Source organism: Strongylocentrotus purpuratus, unplaced genomic scaffold (assembly GCF_000002235.5).
Source record: "Strongylocentrotus purpuratus isolate Spur 01 unplaced genomic scaffold, Spur_5.0 spur5_scaffold_13, whole genome shotgun sequence".
NCBI classification, from domain to species: Eukaryota; Metazoa; Echinodermata; class Echinoidea; order Camarodonta; family Strongylocentrotidae; genus Strongylocentrotus; species Strongylocentrotus purpuratus.
Window position 1 is genome coordinate 24864276 of NW_022145598.1, and position 24142 is coordinate 24888417.

Here is a 24142-nt window from a genome sequence, read left to right on the forward strand (position 1 = left end):
GTTTTTAGTTATACAACAACTCTTTTTTTATCTTGCTCATGACTGTACAGTGTATATTCTAAGCAACGTTAGTGGAGACCATGGATACCGGTAGAGAAACTGACGCTTTTGTTCTGCTGCAACATTGGTGTATGACATTATAAGAGTAGACCAAACAGTTTGCATCAAGCTTGTAAACTTTACATGCAGATTTGTACAATTAACACCAGTGCATACAACTTTATTATACTGGTGCGTTGAGTAGAACTCTTCAGAATGGACGTAGATAAATATATGCGTTACGTTGCACCAAGTGTGGCGGTGGGGGGGCACCCCCCCTCCCCCCTTTCATTAGTTGCCTCCCAAGTAAGCTCATTATAATGTGAAAATATATATCAGAGGCTTAATTGATAACTTGTTATTATCATCATCATTATTATTAAGTATTTGGCATTACCTGATCCTGGGAGACTTTTGCCCCCCCCCCCCTCGCTCATTTCCCCCATTCCACACCTTACCCTGACCAGATATTGCCTTATTCAATCATTGTGTCACTAATGGCTCAGCTATAACATGCACATACATGTTCCTAAGCTTATAGGATAAAAGTATTGCCGGATGGACTTCCATTTTGAAATTATGAAAAAATCCATCATCTGCGGCCAAATGGAATGACTGAAAATGTGTACTATTTGTCCATTTAAAGATTAATCAAGTACAACCTAGATGTTTAACTTGCAGTTTTAATGATAAGCTTACTCACACTCTATTCTTGAGATATTCAATCAGTCTACTCTCTTACCATGCCGAATACATACACTTGAATCCACTTCATAATAGATTGTTTTGCTGAAGAATGCTTAAATAAATCACTCTTGCTATTAAGTCCCTCAGATAGGACTTTAAACGGAGGAGAGTCACCACGTTTGCACGTTAAGAACCCACTGCACTACTCGTATACATGTAAGAGTAGGGGGAAACCCCAGTGTAGTCACCACCTGCGCATCCCAATCAGTAATACCGGGAGGAGAGACCCAAGTTTTACAGTGATTCAGTTCGCTTTTCGCCTCCCAAGCACAGGTGACGCCAAATACTTATAATAATAACTATCAAAAAAAGGTTGACTTCAAAATTTACAACGAACAGTGTTGTTGAGAGATGATTTTGAAAAACAAAGCACTTTTCCCTCAAGGAAGTGTTGGTGTCACGAACATATCTATTGATACACGATAAATCTCTTTCCTTCAAGTTATGGAATCATACTAGTTGAATGATCGGACACTCTTTGATTAGAAAGAAAGTCCATTAGGTTTAGAGTCAGGGAAACAAAAACGATATGCTTCACGAAACTCTGGTCCACCACTTAAGTTGTAATTTTGATAAAGGAGAATCCATTATTATTATTTTTTTGGAGGGGGAGACCAACTTTACAGCCTTTTCAAACAAGTCAGGAGACATGCAGTTGGAAAATGCAGTGTTGGGCTGCAGTTCTCAAATTACAAGTGCTAGGGTGAAAGAGGAAATCTTTTCTTGCAGTTACTATCATTTTCAGAACATTCTTTTACTTCCATTGTTGCATCCGAGGACCACCTCTTCCACGCCCTAAAAAGACAAAGATATACATAAATTATCAAAACAGTATATAACATAAGGAATATCCTGGCTCTACCAATTTTTGTTGTTGAATTATTATCCCCATTGGTCTAAAGAACATATGTAGTGCTAAACTAATATATAAATATGAAGAATTTATGATTTGTGGGTAAAAATGTGATTTTTATTACCTTATTTGCATAAATTACCATAAATATGCAAATGAGTGAATTTTTCAAATAATTAAAATCACCACAGTAATCTATACACTTCACTTGACATGGTACCCCATGTAATATGATAATAATAATAAATACTTATAAAGTGCACTTATCAAATAACTTACTCAAGGCACTATACAAAACAAAATACACAAATCTTTCTCCTGAATTTAACAACATTAAAAGGATAGTTGAGTTCTTGTTTCAGACTGCAAATGCCTTCAAAGTGCATGGTTGTTGTTCTTATTCTTATTTATGATATTTCTTAGTTAATCTCTGAACCGATTTTGATCAAACAAAGATGATTTTGACATTTAAATGGTATGTTCTTTCAAATTTGACACTCAGTTTTTCATTATCTCACAAAATAATTATTTGCAACAAAACTCAACTATCCCTTTAATATACAAAAAGAATGATATCTTACCTCTGTATGCAACGTTGCTGCGCTGCAGCAATAAACGCCCCCGTGCTCCACCACCTCGGTGGGCCACGTTCCTGGGTCTCTGCTCCGGGTTTGGGCCTCCAGACTGGGTCTGCGATGGGGCGTGGGAGGAACCGTCGCTCCAGACAATACGCTTAGGCTTTGGACGTGCGTCACCTGATTGACATGATTAAGAGAGAGATAAAGAAGATGAAGGTTGATTGCCATTTGGTCTACAATCAGTTTGTCTACTACCCATTTGGTCTATTTGGCCCATGACCTTTGACCTCATGACCCCAACATCTAATCAGTTCACTGGATCTGCAAGATACATACATGACCGAAGTTTAGCGGTAATCCATCAAGTGGTTCTTGCGATCACGAGAATGGGACTTATAGACGGACGGACGGACAACCCGAAAACATAATGCCTCTGGCTAATACCCCACCCAGACGATAAGCTTACCTTCCGTTCCGGTACCACTAGAACCCTCTGCTCCTGCAGCATCACCACTGCTTGGACCTGCTTTATCTTCACCAGCTGCTCCACTCTCTGGCTGTCCTCCCCCTGAGCTCCCAGCTTGGTCAAAACTACAGCAAAACACGAATGTGAAAAAAATATTAACATCTTATACTGGTCACTGTTTAAACGCTGTTCCACTCTATGACTGTCCTCCCCCTGAGCTCCCAGCTTGGTCAAAACTACAGCAAAACACGAATGTGAAAAAAATATAAGCCCTCTTGTACTGGTCACTGTTTAAACGCTGTTCCACTCTATGACTGTCCTCCCCTGAGCTGCCTGCTTGGTCAAAACTACAGTAAAACATGGATGTGAACAAAATATAAGACCTCTTGTACTGGTCACTGTTTTACCAGCTGTTCCACTCTCTTGATGTCCTCCCCTTGAGCTCCCAGCTTGGTCAGAACTACAGTATAACACGGATGTGACAAAAATATTAGAGCTCTTGTACTGGTTGCTGTTTACAGGCTGTTCCACTCTATGACTGACCTCCCCCTGAGCTCCTTGCTTGGTCAAAACTACAGCAAAATATGGATGTGTTTACAGGCTGTTTCACTCTTTGACTGTTCTCCAATAGCTCCCTTTTAAAATTACTTGTAATCATTTCAATATTTTACTACATGCTCATGCTAAAGTGTTTCCCCAAGGGGGTGTTTCTCAAAGATCCTAAGTCGAACTTGATTCAAGTTGGACTTAACAATTATGGAAAGCCTTTATCATCTTTGAAAATATTTTGTGAAAGTTATTTTAAAAGGCATATAATGTTGATTCAAATCATTCATATTTTCTATTATCAAGGAGATTTCATATTCTTGAATTTATGAAATGTCTAAAATACTTGAATTTTGGCCTTTCAATATATTTTATTTTAAGGCTACAAATGGCTCTCCATAATGTTTAAGTCCAACTAAGAGATAAGTTCAACTTAGGATCTTTGTGAAACACCCCCCCCCCCCCCCCCCTGGTGCGGTACAATATACACAAACAAGATTTCTTTTCCTCCTTGCAGAAAGATTGAACTGAATTGGATTGAAGTGAATAAGCCTTTGATAGATAGATGCATACCCTGGCTTGGTCTGCCCTGGTTCTGTGTCTGGCTCATCGCCACCACTAGGGGGCGGTGTGATGCTGGTCCTCGTTGCAGGCACAGACTGAGATGCTTCCAATAATCCTTCCGAGGGGCTGATACCAGAGGCTAGCAGGCTCACTGAAAGAATAGAAAGAGAAAGATAGAGAAATTAAATCGCCCAATACACATCAAGATCAACACTACACCAGTATGCTTGAGTCCTGGGCCGTGTCATATAAAGAGTTGCGATAAATCTTAGTACAGAGTTGTAATTGATATCAATCTTTAATCTTTAATCTTTAATAATCTTTAAAGTCCACTCCAAATTTGATTAAGTTAAACCGAAAATGGAAATTCTTTTTGACCAGTTGATCGTGAGTCCGGCAGCAACTGAGCAGCGCAAGATCGACGTTGCTCTATCCCTTATTGTTGAACGCCAAACAAGGTAGCAGCAACTCCCGTCTTTTAATGTCTTTTGGTATGATGCGGCCAGGGTTCGAATACACGACCTCCTGGTTGTGAGGCGGACGCTCTACTGACTGAGCCAACACACCGGCATATCAAGATGTGATCAATTTGAATCAATCGCAACTCAATAAGACGGGGCCACGCCATCAATGAAACTGGCTCAAAGTATTCTCAGTTTATTTATCATGCTTTTGTTTGGGCCAACAGATCGTTAAAAAAAAAAATGTGCTAAACTTGACAATTACTGAAAAGCACCACACACAAATGTAAATGGACATACATGCACATGAAAGTCTAGGGCCCAGTTGCATAAAACTTATCATTGATGGTAACTTTGCCATCAATGGCAACTACCATGGTAACAGGGCTCAACAGCCAATCAAAATCAAGGTTTCCATGGTAGTAACCATGTTCATTGATGGCAAAGTTACCATCAATGTTACTTTTTGTGCGACGGGCCCAGGAATTGAGATGTCTAGCTCTATTTCCTCATGTTTCATTTATCATCTTTTTCTGCCAAATTTGTTGCAATTTTAAAGATTAAGTATGTAAAATTGAATTTGTTTCTGCAAGTATTCTAATGTCATTCAATACCAGCTTAGAAAAATTTCCTTAAACTCATACTAAGTCCGAACTACAAAATAACTCGGGCGAGAGTCCATGGAAAATAAGTTAAACCCAAATTAAATCATATCAGGCTGAAATAGACTAAATAATGTCAAAATAGCGGTCATGTTTTTAAGGTGACATTGCATGAGTGGATACTTTGATAAGTGGTTTTTAATAAGGGAGTTTACAGATAGTACATGGTACAAATGACCCCAAATATCCACAGATCTTTTACACATGGAGAAGTTCCACTTTGAGCAACTTAGAATAATAACTGCCAAAGTCCTAGATGTGCTTCATGAATACCTTTTTTTTGACCTCTTGAAAAGAATACTTCGACCTGCGTATCATAGAATGTACCGTTGGTACATAACTTTCATGAGCGCATATCCAGTATTCATCTCTGTGGGTTTTACCATTTTGGTACAAATGACCTTTATCTGCCCATGCTCAGATTGTATCTGTAAACTCCCTTATTGCTGCAATGCGTTACAAACTCAAAGTATTTAAAAACAAAAGGCAGGAATATCAACCATGGACAATGATCAAAAAGTGCATGTTCACCAATGAAATAATACATGTATTTACTGAAGTTCAAATAATAATCATCAGCTACATATCAAAAGCTAAAGCAAAATATGCAAAGTGTTGTTATAAATCATTTTATCAAAAAAAAATTACAAAAAGAAAATGTCAGTCAATACATCATCTTCTAATATTTAAAGGAGGGGGAAACGAAGCATATCATCATGCAATACCCCACATGCTACATCAAGAGAACAATTTGGTGAACAGACATTCTTATGCAATACATTTCAAGTAACAGACATACATGTACATGTATGCTAGAAACATCTACAGTATTTCTAAAGCTGTTGAATTTGGTGGATTCACAATTCACAGCGCCATCTAAGGACACCAGCGTTTAGTCAATTTCACATGATGCATTATAGGAAAAGTTGAAAAAAATATTAGCTGTGGCATTATTATATACCCCAAGAGATTTAATCAGAATTCTAGGTAGAGAAGGTGGGATAGCTTATCCGGGGTAAAAGTTTGCGCTGATTTTAAAAATGTCAATCTTATGTCGTTTTGGACATTTTGGCTAAAACTGACATTTATGGTCACTTTTGGTAAGGGGTAATTTTTTGAATTTTAATTATCAGCAAAGGAGATTTGATGGACCTACTCTATGTAAACATGTGCATTGATTCTAGACAAATAGTCAAATTGACCCCCATCAACAATATGGTCATTTCAGTCCCTTTTAGACCCAAAATGGCTCTTTGTGTTGATATTTTTCCAAAATCAGACAAGATTTTCAGTCAGATCAATAATTGATGAGTGGGTTATGACATCCAAATTCATAATAAAAATGTGCGTATTTATCAGAAAAATCAATCTCATTGAATTTACTTTACAAAGTCCGGATCACTTTGGTCATTTCGATCGGTGGCTGGCATTTTGCTGCGCTGCACTGACTGAAAGATATCAACACGCAAGCTGAAAACTTGGCCTGTTCCAACTTGCCGAAGGGGGCGCTGTTAATTATGAATCCACCCTATTACACAGTTTATGGGAAATTATTATCTATATAAGGCTTCCAAGTGGTACAATAAATCAGTGTATTCAATATCTTTAGCACAGTACCTGGATGACTGTTTCATATTGCTCAGTCATCCGGAAACTTCAACTATTGATATCACACAAAATCAAAGCCATATCTACCGAGGTAAGTCAAATTTTGTTATTTCGCTAGTCAGTCTGATATAGATAATAATAATAATATGGTATGTCTTTGTTTTTGAGTGATACGAGAATATATTGCTCTCACATTGACAATATATTCTTGTATCACATTCAAAGTCATCCAATATCATATAAGTATTCATGCCGGAAAACAATGAAAATAGTTACATACTTTGTGAAGGCCGATCCCACGGATGACCTTTTGTGACCAAGAAGAAAAGAAGTAGAAGTAAAGTAGAAGCTAATCTTATGACACATATTATTTGTTGGCGGGTGAGAGAAAATTGTTTTCTTGATGAAATCTTACGGTAAATTCAGACTCTTTGTGATAATTGGTGATGGCCATTTTTAGTAGATACAATAGTGTACTCATCATGGTTATTTATTTAGCGGCATGCATCTTTGCTCGAATCGGAACCACTCTCAAAATCTGAAAAAGTGTCATGCCTCCTGAAGTTTCTGGTGTACTGTTAGAGTATAACTAAGCACCTCAATGCCTAACAATTTGAAAGCCTTCTTTCAAGAAGTACATTTATGGTATTTGTCATCTATGGCATAGATAGCTACAGTCAAACCTGTCTTTAATAGTGGCCACCTCTCTATAATGGCCACCTGTCTATAGTGGCCCTGTATTTCGCCTTCCTCAAGAAGAAATGTGTGTTGTAGAACCTGTCTAGAAAGGCCACTTTCTTTTTCTCCGTTGGGTGACCTTAAATAGACAGGTTTGACTGCATTTCACATAATATCCCCTGATTGAAATTTTGAAAGACACTTTAATAACTTCAGAAACACGTACATGTATTAGGGTCTGGATAAAGTTGTACTTCAGTTGCTTGATACATGTACTCATGATTAAATCGAGAAATGCATAAATTTTTTATCAGGATTCCTCAGTTCAATTCATTTCATTTTTATTGATCCATGGTAATACATAGAAATTCTGTTTCTATTGGCACAATGATTTTACAATTTCAATGCATCTGGGACCCGTTTCACAAAACTTGTCATCAGTGACAAATGACAGTCTTTGTTATGAGCTACTTAAATCCTTGCTTCTGATTGGCTATCAGCAGATTTGTCACTGATTTTTCTCACTTGTCATTGACAAAAGGCTTTGTGAAACAGGTCCCTAAACTTGAAGATAAAGTTGAGTTCTGGTCAAGTGATTGCATTTTTAAATGAAAGGTGTGGAATGGATCAGAAAAAGATGATCATGTAGCATGTAAGTATTGGTGTGTACTGCAAGGTTCTGGAGTCATCAAAATCTTAATAAATTTGGCCCAGTCTTGGTAAAGTAACAAGCCCTGTGCACAGAAAGATGTATATGGGACTACACAAATGGTGTTGGGCTACTTACATTGATTTCCTTATCTTTCTATGTTCATTACTTAGCCAGTATGCATTTTCTACCAAAATTGTTTGGCAAATGACATTAATTTGTAATCTTGAACATTTAGTGTAAGTTTCGTTTGATTGTGTGAGAATTAATTTTCTTTTTTTTAAACCAGAACTCAAGTTTATCTTTGAGCACGTCGTTGCATACTCAATACACAAGACATGTGATATATTTCCTACAACTTACCTGGGGCTGTGGTCTGAAGGGGTGTAGTGGGGACACTCCTACCGCTGGCTTCGTCTTCTCCCACCATTAGGTTGATCCGGGTGTCATCCATACCAAGATCTAGTCAATGGCATCGGTAAAATGAATGAGAGAGATAGAGGGGGCGGGGGGGGGGGGGGGGGGGGGGGGGGGGGGGGGGGGGGGGGGGGGGGGGGGGGAGAGGGGGGGGGGGGGGGAGAGAGAGAGAGAGAGAGAGAGAGAGAGAGAGAGAGAGAGAGAGAGAGAGAGAGAGAGAAGGGGAGAGGGGGAAACAGAGTGTGTTACAGAGAGAGTGAGAGATAGACCTCAGCATGCATGATATTTGATCTTTGTAAAATATCATGTGACATTTGCTACAATTTTGGAAAATGTTTTCTACAGGAACTCATCAGATCCTCTTTTCAATTAACCCTTACTGTACTGGGGGGGGGGGGCCTGGGAGGCCCCCCCCCTCGACATTTTTGGAGATCGCGCCGCAACCGCTCAATATTTTGAATTGTCGTTTCATGACTTTTTTCCCTCAAGTCTTACGCACATTTTGATACCATTTTCGTCGAAATCGGATATACCTGTAAGGTGTTACATAACAATTAGTACATGAATGCGCATGTCATCAAAAAAGTGCTATAATTGCATATATTGATGTACAAGCAGAAATGTGAAGATATGAATTGATATCAAATTGCTTGTATATGTTTCTCAAGGTAACTTGATGTATTTCAGAACAAAAGAATTCATTAGAAATAAAACAATAGATATAATAAGAAATAAAAAAACAAAAATACATAATAAAATAAAAGTTGAAAATTGCATAAAATTGGCATAAATTATCATTATTAATTACATCAAATAACTATTTTGTGTTAGAAAAGAAGTTTCATATGAATAATGAGTTTCAACATTCAAAAAGTGGAGTCTGACAATTTTTGTAAAGATTCTAGTTCCCTATATATATTTCCAGATTTGATATTCATGAATGTGTATTCATAATTTATGCAAATTTACCTAACAAATAATGAAACCTCATGAATATGAGATGAAGGAAACATTTATTCAATACATTTTCAAGATTCTTCACAAGTCTACGGACAAATATACAATGTATCGAGTTTTCTGTAAAATGCATAAAATTAGCTTTTTTGCATAATTAATTAGGCTATAACGATAAAAATTTGCATATTAGCAAAAAAATAATTATACCATCTTGTTTCTTACGTAAATATCTACAAACGTGCAAATTTTCGCGTTCATCCGACATTTAACGGCCGAGATCACAGGGGGGGGGGGGGGGGGGGGGCCTCCCAGTAAGGGTTAAATAGTCCAATCATGAAAGTAAGAAAGAAACATATTTTTGTCCTTTGAAAGATTGGTAATGAAGGAAATTTTTCATCAAATAGAGTACATGAGGCACAGAGAATTAATAAGTCGTTATAGTTAAACAAAAAAAAAAAAAAAACTTTCTTATTCTTTCTCTGAAGTCTTCTCAAACTTCCACCGATCTGTTTTTTTTTTTCTTTACTGATCTGCTAAAAACAACATCAAGTTCAATCTCAGTGTGGATTTCTTCCTCCAGAAAAAGTAAGAACGGGCAGGTGGATTAGGTCAGTCTTACCTCCTTGTGTTGCCAGCTGGGCTAGGCCCTGGGCAGGTGATCTACTATCGCCCTCAAAGTGGAATCGGACCGGAAGCAGAGGGGAGCTGAAAGTGGAAAAGGAGATTGGAGTTTGTGTTCAGTGACTTTTTACAAAGTTGGACATTGGACATTCTCAGTCATATACTATCCTCCTCCTCCTAATCATCAACATCTTCATTATCTTCATCATCCTCATCATCTTTCAATACTGTCACCACCATCATCATCATCATTATTAATTGAGACATACTTGATAGCCTCTGTGAATCCATCGGTACAAACAGAGTAGGAGTACTGGGAACCTGGGCCCATATTCAATTCAATACTTAAGTACAAAATTTAAGCTTTTTACTTAGTATTTGACTTAGATAAAATACTTAGCTAATTATGGTATTCAATTCACACTTTTTGACTCTAAATCTAAGCCAACTCCATACCAGACTTAAGCCAATTATTTGGAGGCATTGATTGGCAGGCATATGGTTTTCTTACGCAGTATTATAACCTGCGCACAATTATATCAGCGCGCATTTATTGCAATGCATCAATTGCGCATTACCGTGTGACGTCACAATGCTTATCAGTAAGGATTTTACTTAGATTTTGTCTTACGTAAGTATAAGTCTAAAATCCGATTTGAATACGAGATAAGTAAATTACTTAACTTAGCCATTTACTTAGTAAATTTCTTACTTATGCTAAGTATTGAATTGAATACCGGCCGTGGCCATCATCGTTCACATCTTCAGTCATTATTTTCCTGCTACTCCTTCTCCTCTTCATCCTCCTAATCATCATCTTAATCATCTTAATCATCTTAATCATCATTATCATCATCCTCATCATCATCAATGTCATTCTTAACACCATCGCCACCACAACCACCCCCACCACCGCCACCACCACCATCATCATCATCATCATCAATTGTGACATACTTGATAGCCTCTGCGAATCCATCGGTTCCTCTGTGAGGTACAAACAGAGTTGGAGTACTAGGGACCTGGCCATCGTCATTCACATCCTCAAAGGGAATTCCCCCACCGGACGGAAGCTAAAAGTGAGTAAACCCAACAAATTGACAGGTTACATGTACATACAAAACCATTACTTTTCTTGTATACCAGGTAGCTGGGTGAGAGTTAAAGAAGCACAGTCAAGAACTAAATTATTTATACCCCTTGTACAACTGTAATTTTTTTTTTTTTTTTTTTTTTTGTAACTAAAGAATGAAAGGTGGACTGTTTGAATTAGGGTCTTATAGATGTAAGCTTTAATATGTCACATTCTCAAGAAACTAGAATTGTTTTCGCATACTTCAATTTTTTTCAAAACCTGGTAAGGGTATGAATAATTTAGTAGTTGACTGTATGTTTAGATAAATGATAGCTTATCAAACATCATCTTGTCAGAGCCAGAAGGGCATTAAAGGGCCCATGACATCGAAATACAAGTGTATTCCTTTTGGTGTGCAGTCCTGCATACATCACATATTTTGATATGTAAACTTCTGAATTTGGTTCATAGATTTTTAAATATTTTTTGAAATATTTGTTTTTCAAACTTGCTAAGCTCCACCCCCAAAACCTCCAGATCTCATTCCCCTCGTGACAGCATTCTGTCAGTCATCAATGAGCTAACTTGAGAAAGTGGTATGCATCTTTGCCGAAGTCAACCACCTGTTAAAATACGTAATACAATAGCAACATATAAGTTGCTATGTCAGACATGCTGTAGCATCACCAGGAAGACAAAGGCAATGATGATGTATTGTACATATGTATAGAAGCATGCAATTCTATTATGAACGGGTGCAAAGCTGGGGGAAATTACATACCATTGTCTATTCTAGAATATTAGTTTAGTCTGACATGTCTGACATAGCAACTTATATGTTGCTATTTTTTGTGGTATTGTAACAGGTGGTCAACTTTGGCAAAGTTACATACCACTTTCTCAAGTTAGCTCATTGATGACTGACAGAATGCTGTCACAAGGGGAATGAGATCTGGAGGTTTTGGGGGTGGAGCTTAGCAAGTTTGAAAAACAAATATTTCAAAAAATATTTAAAAAGCTATAAAACAAATTCAGAAGTTTAAATATCAAAATATGAGATGTATGCAGGACTGCACACCAAAAGGAATACACTTGTATTTCGATGTCATGGGCCCTTTAACCCTGTGTTAGAGGCATTGTTAAATAATGTTTCCCATTTTAAAAATCTGAGATGCATGGCCCTACGTGTTAATAGTGTTTGTGATATGGTGTGATATTGAAGCCCTAAGAAATTGGCGCTTCAAAATGATCATGAAGTGCCTCAAAAAAGTAAAAATCTTTGAATGACCGGTTTTGCCATACTAATTTCCCCAAAAGACAGTAGTGTTATAAAAACCGGTGGGAAAACGGTTTTTAAATTTCGAATTCCAATCATAAATATCTTGATAATCAGACAAGCGATTGGCTTGTAAAAGTCATGGGATTCCTGACTGACCTAAAGGTTTATAATTATGATTATGATTGCAGCATGAGCTAAATCAAGGATTTTGTTTAGAGCCTAAGGCCAAGATGCCTAATCCCTTTAACCCAATGTCTACTGGAACCGGATGGTTCCTGTATTAAGTCTATGGGAATGAAAGAATCCAGCAGTCAACAGGTTTACATTCAATGTACTGGTAATAAAGCTGAAAGGTCAAAGGTCAAAGGTTGAGCTTACCAATGAGAAGGGAGGTAATCTTCCATGAGAGCCAAGTCTCTCTGTCCTCATGCTGTGACGCTGTAAAGAAAAAATTCATATACATTTAGAAAACCGTACTTTGGAAAATATCCTATATCATTATTCTAATGGTGGTATACAAATATGGAAGGAATGTTTTGTCAAGACTTTGTTTATAAACAATGTCTAGAACCTTAAAGACCCTATCGATGGACAACTTTTTATCAATGGAAAGCTGAATGAACATACAGTACAAATATAAAGGAATTCAAAATCATTGAAATTTCATTTCAGCATTGCACAAAAGCAAATTAAAACCTTATTTCCGCACCTCTCCAAATTACAGGTCAACAGGGGTCAAATTTGCCACAGTTACAGTGACGACATTATTTGTGCCCCCGATTGGCTCGCCTATATAGCTGAGGCGATGAGCCGTGCTTAATTTTTGCAAAGTCATTGTGAATATGCGTATTATACTTATGATGATGTCATCAATTCGATAGCAAAATTCACCAAACTATTTCTTTGCAATTGAAACATAACATAAGCCAAATTCTATATGGTTTGTATGTGTATGTATTTGAATGTTATTTACCTTTTTTTGTAATTGTGAGTTTATCTATGTACAGATGCCTCTACTGTCTACTAACCTGAAGGTGAGGGACATGGGTGGTGGACTCCTGACTGCTACTGGTTGGGGTGGGCTCCGGGGGCACCACCCTCAGCTGGGGAGGGGGCACCCTCAGTATCTGTTGGGCCTCCATGGGCTGGGGCACCTCGCTCTGCTGGTCGGAGCTGTGAGTGTCCATTTCCGACGCGACCTCTGCACCCTGGTCATCGTCATCTATATCGAAGTCGATATCAAATAGAAATTGTTCATATTCAGTTCCAGACATTTTTTCTTCAGTGCTTTCATTTTTCTGTGTAACATATCTAAATCTTAATGTTGTTTCATACATTTCAAAAGTGTTTAAAAATGCATAATGCCAAAAGAGTATAAAATAATAGCCATTTATGGATAAGGATCAAACTACTTAGCCAGGGAGACCAAATAAAAATGAATTTCATTTATCATTATCTATTTATAGCAATTTATAGCATTTATATTAATATACGTTCTTTATACAGGGAAGTCTCTTAATTACATACAAAAAGCTGCTTCACAAATGAAATAAAGAAATTGAAATGTAAAACGATAAACAAATTAATGAATAGTAAAATAGTATAATTATACATAACAAAACAAGAACAAAAATATACATTGGTAATGGAAACTTTTGATCATGATACACAATTCAGTTAGAAGGCATAACACCATCCCAATTCCCAACTAAACTAAATAGAACAATCCAATTATTGATGATGAAAGGGTACGAAGGTTGGAAATGCCAATCTATTACGGCTGAAAGGAAAATTAGTACAAAGTTAATTTCCTTTGGGCATGTGCGCCACAAATAATTCAGGGAATTATTATAGCTACATAATGGTTTTAATATTCCTTTCGCAAAATCATTCCACATTTTGTGGTTTGGCTCCATAACTTTTGATTCAGTGGCCTAAAAATTTACCACATACACGAGTAGACAGGGCGAAAAATTTCTGCACACATTGCATCCATTTTTGTTTCATCAGTACATGGTGGATTTGATGCTAGGAAATTTAAAAAGGAAAATAAGTTTTAAAATCCTTAAATTGGCAGCAGGTTGAGAGATTAAAATGATTGTTCTTCAAAGAAAACTGACCATTTTTGAAATATTTCGACAACATTCCCGCCTGTGTATAATATTTTCAGAGACATTGCAGTTATTCTATCATTGTAGCGATAAAAGAAAACATCATTGTTGCCAATTTGAAGAACAATGTGTGATCAATTTAGCCCTAAAAATCAATCCTGTCCTGAAAGAGTTAAAGCCCAACTGCATCACTTATAGCTACTTGCACCCTCTATCTAGCAAATAATGCCTTATCGGTGACCATTGATCCCCCATGATTCCCTTTTTCTTATGTTTATTGAGAGCTGATTTGATGAGATAACCACCTGTCAGTGACCATGCGGGGAGGTCTAATCCCTGCGGGGCTTTAAGACCTACCTATAATCTCAACAATATCATCTTCCATGTTCTCTCCATTGTCCTCTCCAGTATCTTCCATTTCTTCTTCCTCTTCCTCTTCATCATCGTCCATTTCTTCTTCCACTTCTTCATCCTAGGATGGAAGACAATCAAAGCCATTATTTTATTGTATTTTATTTATTTATTGGTCAATCAAAGAGATGAGGAAGGAGAGATAAAAGGTACAGATGGAGATAAGTGAGAAGAAGGAGAGAGTGAGAGAGAGGGAGGGAGGGAGAGAGAGGGAGGAAGAGAGAGAGAGAGGGAGAGACAGAGGGGGACAAGGAAAAGAAAGAGGGAGATGGGAATGATCTGAATACGTATTTTGGTTTCACGGGAAGGAGGGAGAGTGAGAGAGGGGGAGAGAGAGAGAAAGAGAGAGACAGACAGAGAGAGAGAGAGAGAGAGAGAGAGAGAGAGAGAGAGAGAGAGCGGGACAAGAAAAAGAAAGAGGGAGATAGAATGATGTGAATACGTATTTTGGTTTCACTGCGCATACTCCAGACATAAACAAATTAAACATCAAACAAGGAGAATTAAGAATTTCAAGGGATTTTAGTAGTTGCAAAAATGATGCCTCTAGATACTCAATGATTCCAGATTTTTTTTTGTACATATTCGAGTCTAACAAATCAGACAAAGGGTGGATGAATTATCACAGATTCTGAATGTAACAAAACCATGAAAAATCACATTTTCAACCCGAGACAGCTCGTTCATTTTTATCAAATTTATCGATATCACAGGTTTCAACTGTCAGTATTTTGTGGTAACTTGTAACATCAAGAGCTGCCAACCCCAACTGAACAAAAGTCCTTATTCTTCCCCTCCCCCCTCCAAAAAAAATCAAAAAAAAAAAAAAAAATCCTATTTTCAAAATAAAAATCCTCTTTTTTATCGATAAGTACTTTCTTTTTATCAGACTCTGTTGGTCAACATTTTGAAGAATAATGCATGAGTACATTTTACAAACATTTTGTTGAATATGCAAGAGTTCCTCATGAATAATCATTCAATGAACATCCCTAAATTGCTGATGAGAGATGCTTGTAGGATACGTAACAGGAGAGAATGGGCAATTTGCCATTGAAATGTACACACAATATACACAAACACATTCAAATTTTCAGAAAAATTGTTGTTGTTTTTTGTTGTTGAAAATCCCATTTTATTGAGGAACTAGATGGAATTCGACTGCGCGCAGTCGAAAATGATGCCTCCGTCATAGAGCAATTTTACAAACCAAAACAGAAGAAATTTTTCGGATTCAAGTTCAATTGTAATCCATTGACAGGTTCTCAGAATATCGTGATTACAAGCAATTTCTCATATACATATATGACCCTTTGATCTTTGACCTCATGACCCTAAAATCTACTCAGTTCATTGGCTCTGCAAGATGTCCTGAGTTAAATAGTAATCCATCTGTCAGCTCTAATGAGAATGCGTTCACAAGCTATTTTTGCATACATAATGAGCCCATGATCTTTGACCTTTGACCTTATGAACCAAGAATCTACTCAGTTCATTGGCTCTGCAAGTAACATACATGACCTAATTTTGGCAGGAATCCATCAATCGGTTCTTGAGATAACGCGATCACAAGCTGTTATTACATACATAATGTGTGCTGTGGCCTTTGACCTTTGACCTCATGACCACTAAATCTAATCAGTTCATCGGCTCTGCAAGTAACATACATGACCTAAGTTTGGCAGCAATCCATCAATCGGTTCTTGAGATAACGCGATCACAAGCTGTTTATGCATACATAATGAGCCCTGTGACCTTTGACCTTTAACCTCATGACCCCAAAATCTAATCAGTTCATTGGCTCTGCAAGATACATACATGACCAAAGTTTGGCAGGAATCCATCAATCGGTTCTTCAGATAATGCGATCACGAGCTGTTTTTGCATACCTAATGAGCCCTGTGACCTTTGACCTTTGACCTCGTGACCCCAAAATCTAATCAGTTCATCGGCTCTGCAAGATACATACATGACCAAAGTTTGGCAGGAATCCATCGATCGGTTCTTCAGATAACGCGATCACAAGCTGTTATTACATACATAATGTGTGCTGTGGCCTTTGACCTTTGACCTCATGACCACTAAATCTAATCAGTTCATCGGCTCTGCAAGTAACATACATGACCTAAGTTTGGCAGCAATCCATCAATCGGTTCTTGAGATAACGCGATCACAAGCTGTTTATGCATACATAATGAGCCCTGTGACCTTTGACCTTTAACCTCATGACCCCAAAATCTAATCAGTTCATTGGCTCTGCAAGATACATACATGACCAAAGTTTGGCAGGAATCCATCAATCGGTTCTTCAGATAACGCGATCACGAGCTGTTTTTGCATACCTAATGAGCCCTGTGACCTTTGACCTTTGACCTCGTGACCCCAAAATCTAATCAGTTCATCGGCTCTGCAAGATACATACATGACCAAAGTTTGGCAGGAATCCATCGATCGGTTCTTCAGATAACGCGATCACAAGAACGGGACGTACGTATGTACAGACGTACAGACGTAAGTACGGACGGACGGACAACCCGAAAACATAATGCCTCCGGCTACTTCGTAACGGAGGCATAAAAATCGTACTGTCCTCTTTACTTCTAAAAATCGTACAATATACAATAAAATCTTACTGGTAGGCAGCTCTATAACATGTCAAGAAATACATAAACATCAAGAAAATCGCATTACAAAAAAATACAGTACTTACCTCATCATATTCGACGTCCACTTCCTCTCCCTGAGCCTCTTCAAAGGCATCGTCCTCCTCTCCATCCTCCTCCCCAATATCACCTTCAAATTCCTCCTCATCATCATCGACCTCGTCATCGTCTTCATCATCCTCCTCCTCCTCCTCCCCTTCGAGATCGCCATCGGCATCCTCGTCTTGCTGGTCACCCTGGTCCTGGCCTGAGTCCAGACCACCAGTATCCTGTAAAGATGGTGATTTGTCTTAAATGGTCAGTGATGTTCTTAACTACAGGAACATGTACAATTATATAATTATCAGTGCTAAATATATTACTCATTGCGGATGTAGTAGAGTATAAAACACACTTGCTTACATCATATTTTATCACCTGCCGAAGTGTTGCAGCGGCACACAAAACGTTGTGATCTTTTAGATCCCTTGTTGACCATACATTGCGAGACAAATGAATATCACTAGCAATATTATTTTCGATTTATAATTATCCTTTTGTATAGAGTACCAAAGTGCTGACGTTATATGGGCTCATCGTCCAGGCTACTGGTTCCAAGCAACAGAGACTGCAAATGACTTTCACCACAAAATAAAATTCAGTGTTTGGGGCTGGTTACATTTTACATGTAGCTGTTAGTGAATCAACCCCAAGCATCATCAGCATCATCATTAACATCATCATCATCATCTTCATCATCATCCACACCACTATCATCTTCCTCGTCTTCCCCATCAACTCACCTCGTCGCTGTCGACAACGATGACCACATCATCTAACTTTTTCTCTCCCGTCTCCTCATCCTGCCTCTCCTCGGTGGCCTGCTGCTCGGTCGGGGAGACTTCCAATACCCTCGTCTCTGTCACTGGTTGGGATTCTGAAAATGGAGGGAGACATATGTTAGTATACAAATGATGCATGCGCACAAGTTCATTATACTATCTATCTGCACTCGAGATGAGGCTGTGTGTATCTATCGATACACACAGATACACACATAGATACACACAGCCTCAACAAAGGCCGAAAGATCGTATAATGAGCGAATGAAAAAATGCATCATTTGTTTTATACAACGGAACTCCTAGATCCTTGTTATTTGATGTATAAAGCTTTCCTTCAAGATTTTTTTGTGACAGTATGGCTGACAAATAATCCTCAAGTTTAATGGGCTTAATTTAGTGCGCACACATAGATAAGCGCACATTTATGCATAGTGCTGCGCAAGAATAGGCCCACACGCAGTATAAGCGCCCTAACCTATACACGCATTACTGCGCATCCTGTACACGCACTAAAAAAAAAGGCGTGCAATAGTACTGGAAATTATTGCACGCCTTTCATGAAAAAACGTGTGATAGTCTCTGTAAATGAATCGAACGTAAGCGCGCATGACCAACCATTTGATTAGCATCTAGGAGTGAGTTGAATAAAACTAACCTACACACTGAACGCTCACCACAACATTGCTTGATAACAAATGTTTTGAGCTGGAATTGTAAAAGGAATAATATGGCGGAGCCGAAGGATTTTTTTTGTGTTGTTCTTGGTGCAAACTTTTGGCATATCTTCTCTGTTATATTCAGTAATCCTTCAGTAAACAATCATTTTGAATTTCTCAATGCGTTGCCAATTTAAGGGCTTTAGAGCTTACTTTTTGATGTTGAAAATACCTGACATTAAAGACAAAGACCAGTTATGGTCATGCGATTGCATTGTGAAAGAAACGTTGTGAAATCGATCAGGAAAGGTTGATTATCTAGCATAGATGTACTGCAAGGTTCTGGAATCATCAAAATGATAAGAAATTTGGCCCAGTCTTCATAAAGTTACAAGCACTGTACACAGAAAGATGTATATGGGACTACGCACACGTGCGTGACACATGCGTTTTTATCTCTCACAGTTGTTTGACAGATTGCATTGTGAAAGAAACGTTGTGAAATCGATCAGGAAAGGTTCATTGTGAAAGAAACGTTGTGAAATCGATCAGGAAAGGTTGATTATCTAGCATAGATGTACTGCAAGGTTCTGGAATCATCAAAATGATAAGAAATTTGGCCCAGTCTTCATAAAGTTACAAGCACTGTACACAGAAAGATGTATATAGGACTACGCACACGTGCGTGACACATGCGTTTTTATCTCTCACAGGCCAATAGATAAACTAATTTACCCAATATATCGGTTTCCTGGCAAAATTTTTATCATCATGTATTATTCAAAACATATTCTTTCACATGATTGGTAATAAGAGCTTCCATTTAATTTTTGGAAATTGGGGCGTTTCCAATACTGGTCTTTACCTTTAAACGCAAGATAGTCATGAAACAAAAACGGATGCAGTATGTGCAGAGATGTTTGCCCTTTCTACTCATGTATCTGGCTTATTTTTAAGGATCCTGAATCAAAAGTTAGTGAGCCAGACCACAAAATGTGGCATAATTGTCACAATCGTCCTATATGAAGCTTTGGCTCCAAGCATACATCATCCCACCAATCAATGCATCGGAATGCTCCCCAGGGAGTGGAGAATGTGCATACATTGTGTGGGGGTGAGCTAGAATCCGATGACCAAGGTAATAATATTTCTGTAAAGCGCTTTGAGAGAGCCTGCAGTCCTGAAATGCGCTATATAAGAACAAACTATTGTTATTATTATCAAACCTTGCTAGACGTCAGTGATTAACCCACTTCCTGCGTTGCTGCTGTCTCTAATTCAAACTCTTATAGATCAGGGTTCATTATCAGGGCTAAATTGATCACTTATTGTCCTTCAAATTGGCAACACTTATATTTTGCATTGCAAAGCTTGCTAGACTTGAGTTACTTACCTACTTCCTGCGTTGCTGCTGTCTCTATCTCAAACTCTTTTAGATCAGGATTCATTATTAGGGCTAAATTGATCACTTATTGTCCTTCAAATTGGCAACAATTGTAAAGCTCGCTAGACTTGAGTGACTTACCTACTTCCTGCATTGCTGCTGTCTCTATCTTAAACTCTTTTAGGTCAGGATTCATTATCAGGGCTAAATTGATCACTTATTGCCTTCAAATTAGCAACAATTGCAAAGCTCGCTAGACGTGAGTGACTTACCCACTTCTTGCGTTGCTGCTGTCTCTATCTCAAACTGTGTCTCAGCCTCGACCTCCTGGGTTGCCTCCGTCTCCACATCGTGCACCGCGTTGGTGTGGGTGGTGGTGGTAGTGGTGGTCGTCGTCTCCGTTTTCGTCTGCTCAGTCTTCTCATCTTTCTCATCTTCTTTCTCCTCCTCGGGTTCATCCCTGCTGACTTGCTGCATGTTTTTTTAAGAGAAAAGCACAACGCGGAAATTAGTGGATCACAAGGTACAGGGTTCAAATCCCAGCTCGGCCCGGCACTAACGTCCCTAAGCAAGACGTTACATTTACCTCTCTCCACCCAGATGTTAAATGGGTACCTGGCAGGATGCTAATGTAGCTTGCTCAGCAGGCGTTAAAAAATCTGTCAACACTTAAATGTATGAAATAGCATATAGAGCCAATTCATTGCTTTATGACAATTCACATTCACCTAAAATGTAATAAAAATTTTAATAATATAGTTGGGAGAATTAAGGAAAAGATCAGATCAGTTTTATCCAATTTTTATCATTAATAATGGTTTGCTTACACTCAAACTTTCAGATTATCTTTAATTGTACATCTAGCATTGAAGTCACTACCTTAGCACCATTTTCTCTTATCTGAACAATGTTACCAAGTCTCTGTGCATTTTAGAATAATCACTGCCAAAGTGATGGAGGGGCATCATGAATGACTTTTGTTTAACCTCCTGAAAAGAATACTTCCTTTGCATATTAGATCATACCATCAGTGCATAAATGAATAATGATTACATAACTTTCATCAACACCTATCCAGCACTCATCTCGATGGGTTTTACAGTTTTGTACAGATACATTTTATCTGCTCATACACAGATAGTTTCTCTGAAGTGCCTCGATACATCGGTCATAATTTAATTCTTGTCATGTTTACAATCCAGAGGATATCCTCACCGGTTGTGGGGCTACCCTCTGCCTCTTCTCGTTAGGCGGCAGTCCCTCTCTCTCCGATGTGGTTGTGTCCCTGTACAAGAAATTCAACATTTGTAGAATAATAATAATAATAATAGTGGCTACTAGTATAGTGCACAGGTCCACCTTTCGGTGCCCATGGCGCTTACAAACATGTAACAGACATAAGAAAGAAAAAACAATAAACAAAAACAAAAAAAAATCGAAATTCTCCTAGACATGGTTAATTAGAATATTGCAATATTTACATCGAAAGAAACAAATAAGTTTTTCAGTCGTAATTTGAATGTTTCTGTTGACGACGGTTGGCGTATTTGTAGAGGGAGCTTATTCCAGAGTTTTGGACCCATTGCTGAGAAAGCCCGATCGCCCCAAGCGATTGCAAGAAGACATTGTGCACATTCTATATCGAATCCACGCAGCCTGCAAATGGCTGTAACAACCTTTAAAGCATGTCTGCACTAGTTTGGGATTAGACCTCCCTGCATGGTCATTGACAGGTGAATACCTTACCATGGTGGTTACCTTATCGAATCAGCTCTCAATTAACATTAAAAAGGGGATCATGGGGGACCAACAGGCACCACTTAGGCATTGTTTGTTATATAGAGGGCACAAGTCACTACAAGTTAAGCAATCCTGCTTTACAGGGTCAATACTGGATGCAAAAATGAGATTTCACTTAAAGGGTGCTTCTACATTTGATTCTCTGGCTCCATGGTTTTAAAGTGGGGTTTGGTTTCGTGTGCTAAAGTATTAGCATAAGATCGTGCAAATCTCCATCTTTAGCTTGGACTGAATGTCTTATGTAGAGGTGTCGTGGTCGAGTGGATACGTCACCGGACTGTGGATCACAAGGTCCGCGGTTCGAGTCCCAACGCGGCACTAATGTCCTTTGGCAAGACATTGATCTACATTTGCCACACTCAACCCAGGTGATGTAAATGGGTACCTGGCAGGAATTAATTCCTTGAAATGCTACAGTGCCGTAATGGCCGCCTTGCTAAAGCCAGGGTAATAATCGGGGCAGCGCCAGGAGGTAACGACGTGACGGGCATATGTGCTATATAAGAAGCCATTATTATTATTATTATTATTCTTATTATTATCATTAAGAGTATCAAAGGCTAGTCAACGGTCATCTTACCCTTCTGTTGGGTCATCCCTTGGTCTCTTGGATGCAGCACTGCCCGGTGACAACGATGACCCTCCTGTCTGACCACCTGAAGGTCCTGGAGAATTAAAAAGAGGAGAACACTAGTAATGTTGACCATGAGCGATTTGTATACAGTAGCCTTATTATTTAGATCCAGTCACTTACTTTGAATGGCAATTGTTGCCAATGGCGTACATTAAGGATGTTTTTGATTGCTATTTTTACATTAAATGTTACTGAAGAAACTGCTCAAATTCTTCCAGCTGTTTCTCTGTTCTTGGTATTAACCCTTTTAATACTAAAAACCTACTAAACACCTTCACAGCAAAAATTAGGAGTCTTTCAACTTATAGTCTATCAATACTTTGTATGCTTATATTCATCCCCCAATTGGGACTGGTTTGTAGCTACAGGTACATGTATGTTACACCTGGATAGAGAGAGGCTGTTGTAGATTAAATGCCCATTCTGGGGATGTTGCACAAAGATCCTAAGTCAAACTTTACTCTAGGTTGGACTTAAACATTAAGGAGAGCCATTTGTAGCCTTATAGAAAACATATTCAAAAGCAAAAATTGAAGTATTTTAGATTTTGTATAGATTGCACATCAAGAACATGAAATCTCCTTGATAATAAGAAATATGAATGATTTGAATCAACATTTCATTCCTTTTAAAATAAATTTTACAAAATATTTTCATGGATGCTAACGGCTTTCCATAATTGTTAAGTCCAACTTAGGATACTCACCTGTATCGTCATCCCTGTGACTCTCTTGTCCTTGAGGTTCCTGGTCAGTTGTCCGTCGCTCTGCTACAGCCATGGGTGCAGTCTGCTGAGTAGGCGCAGTCTGTGCAGTGGGCGGGGTCTGCTGGGTGGGCTGGACAGCCTGGATGGGCGTGGCCGGAGCGATGGGGGCGACTGGGGTGTCCTGCTGGAATGGCTGGTCGTTGGAATCTGTGAAACATGCAGAGAAAGAAGCAGAGGAGAAAACCAGAATCATCAAATCATTTCTCATTTCTTAACCCCCATCACTTCATTCAGTGTACAAAATTTGCCAGAAAAGAACTTTGAAGAGTTAAGGTTTGATATTTTATTAATTTTTCATTACAATATTAGGAAAGTGTTTCACAAAGACTAAGATTGACTTTAAGTTGGACTTAACTATGGTAGGTCATCCATGCCACTGCTTCCTCTTACCATTATGATCTTTAGATAATATATTTGCTTTGATAATGAATTATCAAATAATGTAAATTTTGTAGATTTGTGACCATGATTTGTATGTCCCTTGATAGACCAATGCCAGTAAATGGTGAGAGCAAACAGTGTCATGAACGGCCTGCCATAGTTAAGTCCAACTTTAAGTCAATCTTATTCTTTGTGAAACACCCCCCTGGCCTCTTTCTTGGAAATAAAGTTCACAATAAATTCTAGTTTTCAATTCAGAATTTTGTGGAGCATTTGATGCCATTGGCATGGAAAAAGTTCTAAGCATTAAAA

At 38.3% G+C, this 24142-nt stretch overlaps 1 protein-coding gene across 5 annotated transcripts in view; it reads right to left on the reverse strand.

Moving 5' to 3' along the window:
- Positions 1 to 314: 314 nt before the first annotated feature.
- Positions 315 to 24142, reverse strand: part of LOC577828 (nucleoprotein TPR) — an 81376-nt gene continuing 57548 nt past the window's right edge. For 2 of the 5 annotated variants that reach the window (XM_030983221.1, XM_030983226.1), the window contains 17 exons: positions 23390 to 23596; positions 22630 to 22714; positions 21465 to 21534; positions 20522 to 20720; positions 18168 to 18301; positions 17433 to 17654; positions 14669 to 14783; positions 13229 to 13422; positions 12579 to 12638; positions 10804 to 10919; positions 9845 to 9930; positions 8215 to 8313; positions 6805 to 6831; positions 3803 to 3944; positions 2684 to 2808; positions 2221 to 2394; positions 315 to 1581 (listed from right to left, as the gene is read on the reverse strand). In XM_030983221.1, the coding sequence (XP_030839081.1) occupies positions 1541 to 1581; positions 2221 to 2394; positions 2684 to 2808; positions 3803 to 3944; positions 6805 to 6831; positions 8215 to 8313; positions 9845 to 9930; positions 10804 to 10919; positions 12579 to 12638; positions 13229 to 13422; positions 14669 to 14783; positions 17433 to 17654; positions 18168 to 18301; positions 20522 to 20720; positions 21465 to 21534; positions 22630 to 22714; positions 23390 to 23596 (2096 nt within the window). In that variant the 3' untranslated portion in view covers positions 315 to 1540. Of the gene's footprint in view, positions 1582 to 2220; positions 2395 to 2683; positions 2809 to 2864; positions 2920 to 3176; positions 3256 to 3802; positions 3945 to 6804; positions 6832 to 8214; positions 8314 to 9844; positions 9931 to 10803; positions 10920 to 12578; positions 12639 to 13228; positions 13423 to 14668; positions 14784 to 17432; positions 17655 to 18167; positions 18302 to 20521; positions 20721 to 21464; positions 21535 to 22629; positions 22715 to 23389; positions 23597 to 24142 lie in introns of those variants that run through there. The other 3 variants (XM_030983222.1, XM_030983224.1, XM_030983225.1) reach the window with 3 other exon arrangements.